General features: G+C 42.1%; 1 protein-coding gene across 1 annotated transcript in view; it reads left to right on the top strand.

Moving 5' to 3' along the window:
* The window catches only part of fat4 (FAT atypical cadherin 4), a 206,996-nt gene extending 203,902 nt beyond the window's left edge, over nt 1-3,094 (top strand). Inside the window, 1 exon segment of the mRNA XM_055159457.1 lies at nt 309-3,094. Within this exon segment, the coding sequence (XP_055015432.1) occupies nt 309-2,209 (1,901 nt within the window). The 3' untranslated portion in view covers nt 2,210-3,094.
* Nucleotides 3,095-7,829: the final 4,735 nt, after the last annotated feature.

Here is a 7,829-nt window from a genome sequence, read left to right on the forward strand (position 1 = left end):
TGTGTCCTCCTATTTGTGTACTCACTTTTCATGAGCTAATGAAAAAGCCAACTGGATTTCATTTGCACTGGGATAAATGTAATAACATTCTATTTACAAAGGAGCAGCATTGCTGTAAGGCAAACAGATTGAATTAGACTTTTATTCAACACAGCAGGATATTTAAGCTAAAATATACTTTCCTAGTATATTTACTTTAAGAAAGTATAATAGTATAAAACTATTTGATATTTGTATTTTATTGTTTCTAGGGTTTCCTAACAGAACATGATCTGAGCTGTTGTCTAACCCACATGTCCTCTTTACAGGTTTTGATGGATGCTTATCCTATGTGAAGTACAATGGGGAGACCCTGCCTTTTACTGGAGAGCACAGCCTGGTGAGCCTGACCAAGACCAGCTCTTCTGTGAAGATTGGCTGCAGAGGTCCCAACCTGTGTGAGAGTAGTCCATGCTGGGACGGCCTGATGTGTGTGAACCAGTGGTACACCTACCAGTGTGTCCCACCTGGTGACTGTGCCTCAAACCCCTGTCAGAACCACGGGAGCTGTGTGCCTGACCCCAGTGCTGGCTTCTCCTGTATCTGTTCAGAGTTCTACACAGGCCAGACCTGCGAGACCCTTGTGGCCTGCCTGGGTGTCCAGTGCCCTCAAGGAACTGTCTGCAAAACAGCCAACAATGGAGGCTTTGTATGCAGCCCCAGTCCCACCACAGAGTCCCTGGTCCTGCCCATTTGGGCAGTGCCAGCCATCGTTGGCAGCTGTGCCACTGTTCTGGCCTTAGTGGTGCTCAGCCTCATTTTGTGCAACCACTGCAAGGGCCGCAACAAGACCAAAGTGCCAAAAGAGCCCAAGGAGAAGAAACCCAAGGAGAAGAAGAAAAAGAAGAAGAAGAAGGGAAGTGAGAATGTGGCCTTTGATGACCCAGACAATATTCCACCGTACGGAGATGACATGACGGTACGAAAACAGCCTGAGGGCAACCCCAAGCCCGACATCATTGAGAGGGAGAACCCATACCTCATCTATGATGAAACAGACATTCCTCAGAACAACGAGACCATCCCCAGTGCCCCCTGTGCCCCCTGCAACGGTCCTGAACCAGACATTGAACACTATGACATAGACAATGCCAGCAGCATCGCCCCATCAGATGCTGACATTATCCAGCACTACAAACAGTTCCGCAGCCACACGCCTAAATTCTCTATCCAGAGACACAGTCCTCTGGGCTTTGCTCGGCAGTCCCCTCTGCCTTTGGGAGCTACAAGCTACACCTACCAGCCCCAGTACACCCAGGCTCTCAGGTCTACTCCTCTGAGCCACTCCCACTCTGCATGCCCCACACCCAACCCTCTGTCTAGGCACTCTCCAGCACCTTTCACCAAGCCCTCCTCCTTTTACCGCAACACTCCCACCAGAGAACTCAACCTGTGCAGGCGAGAAGGCAGCCCCCTGGATCTGCACAATGAGCCCCCTCCTCCCATGTTCAACTACGCCACACGGCTGGGCCGCCGCAGTAAGAGCCCGCAGACCATGGCTGGGCATGGACACACGTCCCGCCCGGGCAGTCGGCTCAAGCAGCCAATCGAGCAGATCCCTCTGGAGACAGGACCTCCAGTGGGCCTGTCCATCGAGGAGGTGGAGCGCCTCAACACTCCTCGGCCGCGTAACCCCAGCATCTGCAGTGCTGACCACGGCCGCTCCAGCTCCGAGGACGACTGCCGCAGGCCTCTGTCCAGGGTGCGTAACCCAGCAGACGGGATCCCTGCACCGGAGTCTTCCTCAGAGAGCGATTCACACGACTCCTTCACCTGCTCTGAAATGGAGTACGACCGGGAGAAGCCTGTATCCTACAGCTCCCGAGTGCCCAAGCTCTCACAGGTCAATGAGTCCGATGCCGATGATGAAGAGTACGGCGGCAGACTCAAGCAGCGGCGTTATTCTAGCCGCAGAGCAGAGGGGGGGCCGGGCATTCCCCATGTGCCCACGGAGCAGCACCACACCCTGCCACACAAACTGGGCCAACAGGCCGGGGGCTTCAACTGGGACAATCTCCTACACTGGGGCCCAGGCTTTGGACATTATGCTGACGTGTTCAAGGACTTAGCTTTGCTTCCTGAAAACGCAGCAGCAAAAGACATTGAAATGAACAGTGGGGATGGCTCAGTCACCATCCTAAATGAAGGAGAAGCTGAGCAATATGTATGAGACTATTTATTAAGGAGCTGTAGAATATGGTGATGTTCTCATTTCAAAAGACTGTATATTTGTTGAGAACATTGGACTATTTTTACGTGATTCAAAGTAGACGACTTTTAATGCAGTAAGGCAGACAACAGCACATTTCCCATGGTTTGTCAATAATCTCCTTGGAACAGTTTACCAGTCTGCTGTACCGCTTTACAATTGTGCATTCATCCACGGGGCCTATTTACAGAGAATCCCACAGTGAAAGTAAACCATGTCTGAATTCAATTTAGTGCAAAGCTCTTTCCATGCTATCTAAATGAAACATATCTGTGTTGTATTATTGGTAATGCCTCTATCACATTCACAGCTGGGAGTTATAATGGCAGATAAAAGTGAAAAAAAAAAAAATCTAACTCTCACTAAACAGTATCATGTCACTGGTGCGATATTATAAACTGACTGGCCAAACTGTCCAAGAGTGAGGATTCTGCATATTCCCTGCCTTACAGACATTTGAGGATCTCTGGCCTACATGGAGCAGATCAGGTTGAGTGATGGGTGTTTTGTGTTGCTGAAAGTTCTGACCAGCCAAGTTTTTTGGGCAATAATATCATTGTATGAATCTTGTAAACATGATCCCCACTAAAACATGAAGTGTACATTTTTTTTAATTGATGAAGAAATCATTTGTGTCATTTGTTGAAGTTCTTGTCCATTACTTTGACATGTATGGTTTCTACATTTTTGTACTGTTTATTAACTTAAACTTAAGCTATGTTTTTATGGATATTTTCATATGCTGAAATGTATGTTCTTACTTTCGGGGAAAGTAAGATTGAAAACTTATTTTTTACATTTGTTACATATGTAACATCAGTATTTTCCACTTTTGATAAAACTATAACATGCTGTATGCTTTGTACTTGTAAAAAGCCAATAACAGAATAAAAAAGGTATTTATTTAAACATGCAACATGATTTCATTTTGATATTCTAACACTCTAAGATTTAGTCTTACACAGTTTTGTTCCACTTTGTTAATGGTGCACTATGCAACGTCTCTGGAGGATAATACGCCACCTGCTTGTGTCTGGAGATGTAACTGCTTAGCCCTGAATGATCCACTGTATGGTAAGATGACCCCACTCACAGAGAGAACCTATGTTTTTCAAGTTGTTTTTTAGCCATAAAAACCTTTAAAAAGTAAATATTGATAAGTTAAATGCCTGTGGAACATTCCAGGATTCCAAGATGGTGGCCCCTCCACCAAAACAGTAACACATTGCACGTTTAATAGAACACTGATGTTTGTATTCACAGACAGCAGCAAAGTTTAAATACTTTTTTCCCTATATGTATGGAACATGTTAAACTCACACAGAATTAGACACATTTAAGCTCATATTTCTTACTTTAAATGGGTAAACACTTCACATGTCTTCAAATAATCCTAAACAACACTTTGTAAAAGGCATTTCAGGACCCGCATGTAACCTAGCTCCAGCGTTCACGGCCAAACCAAACACTGGGCGCACTCTTCGACTCGGCCTCCTATATTGCTTTCAACAATTATTTACATCTGGCTTATTGAGCAGAACCTCTTTTTTGTGCTAAACTAGTGATTTGGTATGCAGCATGCTTATCTTCTCCGTCATCGCGAGGGGAGCAGGGCCACGAGAGAAAAGCCAGGGAGCCATGAACTCAGCGAGGAGTGACGGCACAACCTGGGTAAATGACTCCAACCTCGCTGTGGGGAGAAGTGTTGACCAATGACTAAATAATACTCCACATATTTACAGGCAGAGAGTGGAGTAGCTAGTTCCAACTGGATTGCTGACATTGTCTAAGATTAGAAATATGTATTTATTTAGACAGAACTGAGTGTTTACCTTGTGTGGACATTTTCTGGAGTTTGCTCACTAATTCCTCCAGGTGCTCCAGTTTACCTCATACAACATGCACTGTGGGTCAGATACATGGTACTGACGAAGAACTGAGCTCAATGTTGGAAAGTAGTAGTTAGGGATAGGCGATTATAACAAAAATCCAAATCTCGATATGATTTTGAAGTATACCAATAATTATACTATTATGTATAAGTTAAGGTTTAATTATAAATAAAGACTAAGATTGGGTATAAATAAAGAAGTAAGTATAATCAAAGACTAAAGAAGATTATAAATAATATGCCCTATCTCTTTATACCCTAATTTGGAATTTAACTTTTATTTTTTATTTTTTTATCTGCTGCATTTTTAATCAGTTCACTATTCGAAATGTTTAACTTTTTTATTTATTTATTCATTATAATTTTCCTGCTAACTATAAAAATATTACCACAACAGCAGATCCCATAACCTGTACTTTAGTAATCATGTATTCATGTTTTACATACCGTATTTTCCAGACTATTGAGCGCATAGGAATATAAGCCGCATTCATGAAATTTTTACAAAATTTTAAAATTGTACATATATAGGCTGCACCTGAATATAAGCCACAGGTGTCCACATCTTCAAGAACATTTTCATGTTTGGACAGTCTGCTTTTATCGCCTCTGAAAGCTTTTGTTGTCTTTTTGCACTGAATCAGTTCGTCACTCTGCCGTCGCCAGAATCTCACTCACTGATGCCAAGCTCTGTTTCCTTCTTTGACAGCCACTTCACTCGCCATTAACTTAAAAGCTGCATCATCTGCATTTCTTCGTGTGTTTTCCATGAGGAGGGTATGTGTATGAAGCACAAAATAACAGTTCAAAACACAATCAAACTAGAATCTTCCTCAGCGCAACACCCCCGTCTCTGCACACGCTCTACAGCGCATGACTCCTGCAGAAAAGAGCCGCTGCTTTGTCTTTATCATGTCAGTGTCTTATAGGATTTCAGCAGATTTCAGGCTCTCCCGGAAGCACGTCTAGTTCTTTCAATCAGATATGTGTGGATGTCCGGCTACTGAAGTTTGACAATATTGCTAGCTAGTGTAGCAACTTTATGTGAACCCTAGATCCATGTGTTAACCGCACAGACAACGGCACTTTCTGAACTCAGGCTACGATGTGTTGCCTAACCATAGACCATATATATGAATGGACAATGTGTCAAACAAAGAATCCATCCATATATTCGCCACATCGTTTTATTTGCTGCTGGATTCAAAGTGTGAGAAAAAAGTAGTGGCTTATAGTCTGAAATTTATGGTACCTAATTAATACAGTCTCTAAGAAAGCACAAAAAAGCAGCTCTAGTTTACAAATGAGACTGCAATTGATTATTTGCATCTAATAATAAAGTATTTTATATCACCCATGAGTCACAAAGTAAGACTGGTGCAATGTTAGCATGCTAGTTGTTGTTACCATTACCTTGATGACAAAACCCTGCTCTGACCTCTGCAAGTTGTGAAAAGTGCTTATAACTCATTACCATCAAAATTAGGATGCTAGGTTTGGACTACTGTAAACGATTTTGAAGGTGTATTGTGTAACTATTTTGGTCCATGCTTTTGTCCATGGAAATGTGATTGCTTCGACTGAGATGCTTCATAGTACGGCATTAAACTTTGCTTTCATTATGGAGACCGAACGAAGCCAAGTTATAGGTTAGGTCTGTGGAAAGGCGACCACACTCGCAGTCAGAATGTCTGGGTTTTTTTTTGGTATTTTTGAGCAATAAAACCACCTGTAATTCAGTAAATGTAAGTTAGAGCTGTTTAATGTCATACTGCAGAACATTCTAGGCGGAGCAATGACAAGTCCATAGAAACAAGCAGGTGACGGACCACCCATCTGAAAAGTTACATAATGCACCTTAAAATTAACTCTGTTTTTCTTGTTTTTAAGCCAGTAAAAATCAGGTACAACACATTTAACTGTGCAAAATAGGCTATTAAGAAACTAGCATTGTCCATTATTGTTATTATTATTAATGCCCTACTGTGCCAACTTGGGTAAGCATCGCATTCACAAAGTCGGCATTGTTCTACACTTCCACTACAATGTAAAACACTAAAACACTCATGAGTACTGACATGAATCTATCTTCCTGATTTTTGTGGAACGGGGGGTCCTTTTTCTTCCACTGCTGTTTTTGGAAACGGTCCAGACAGTTGCTGGACGCTGCCGAAAACCAACCCAGCTAAGGATGTGTTTAAGGATTAATCGCTGTCTATCCATAAGTGTGAACATAGCATGGTGCATTATGGGACGTATCCCTTAAGAAAACACAGTGCATGTTATTTCTGACCGCTCTACTGGATGTACCCTTGCTATTCCTGTGCACGGTCAGCTGTTTGCGCGAGTAATGACAAAATTACGGCAGCGCACAGGTTACTCGTCAGTCAAAACGTGATTGGGGTTGTCATTTAAGGAAGCCATGCAAGAAACTCATCATCGAGGTCAAAGTTCACTTCAGAGAAAATAGTTCGTACTAGCACGACCGCCATAATGCATTTCACAGGCGAGCTACTACAAAAGCTCGTTTTGGATATAGGTGCGAAAGGGGTTCGGTTAGATTTCCCATGGTGCTCCCCTGCGTGCAACCTTCCCTCTTCCTGAGTCGGCAGATGTCATCATAACACTGCTCCCATTAAGATTGCTTCCATGTTGACTCAGGAGTTTTCGCAGTATTTGTACAAGGATGTGCCACTGGGCTGCTATTGACTTCCTTAAAACACTTAGTTCCTCCTCAAACCCTCCCCGGCTTGTTTATATAGAGATTGATTAGTCCGACTACGCAGACCTCCCCCTGCACCACTTGGACTGAAATGACACTGGGAAATGTCACTTTTATTAGGTCATGTGGGCTCTTTAAAGGGCTCATATTATGCTATTTTCTGATCTATGTTATACTTTTGTTTTCTCATCAAAACATACCCAGAGTACTGTTTTGTTTCATTCAAACATGTTTAACACACAAACCCTGCATATTTAGACTGTTTTTCTCTCAAACAGAAAACACTATTCCACTTTGTGATATCATATGGTAATACAGGAAGTGCTCCACTGTGTTTTTAAACTCCATACACCTTCACTAGAATCTTTTGGATGTATTTCAGCCCTTGAATTGCCAATCTCTACTGAATTAAAGGTAGTCTGTCTACATCTCCAAAGCATTTTGAGCTTTAGAGATGTAGATAGGGATCCTGTCAAGTGGTAATGGAGGGAAACAGGGGCAGATTTTTTACATTCAAATAGCTCTTATTCAGAAACTAGAGGGACTATTGAAATAAGTAAGGTATTAGAAAGTAGGAAAGAGTTAACACTCCAACAGGGTAAAGTTAATCCTGCAATATTCTTTCAAGTTGTTGACAAAAAATTAAAAAACGCATGTCGGTAATGGAGGGAATGAAATATGCAGCACTTTTTGGACAATAAATACAAACAGTGATAACTAGCAGTTCTCACTTACATATCCTTAACAAACTGGTTTGAATATTTGCTTCACATAGTTTTCTACCATATGGTACAAGATTAGGTTGAAAAACCTCTTACTTTTTGAGTAATGAGGTTTTTTATTAAGAAAGGTCATGGTAACAGAGGGAAAAGTAACAGAGGGAAAATTGTGCAAGCAAGTAGAAGGTGCATGATTTTGCATCATTTGTCTTTTTTTTTTCTTCCGAATACTTTAATATTACTTCAAAA

Source organism: Boleophthalmus pectinirostris, unplaced genomic scaffold (assembly GCF_026225935.1).
Source record: "Boleophthalmus pectinirostris isolate CB_2022bp ecotype Guang Dong unplaced genomic scaffold, ASM2622593v1 HiC_scaffold_23, whole genome shotgun sequence".
In the NCBI taxonomy this organism is placed as follows: domain Eukaryota; kingdom Metazoa; phylum Chordata; class Actinopteri; order Gobiiformes; family Gobiidae; genus Boleophthalmus; species Boleophthalmus pectinirostris.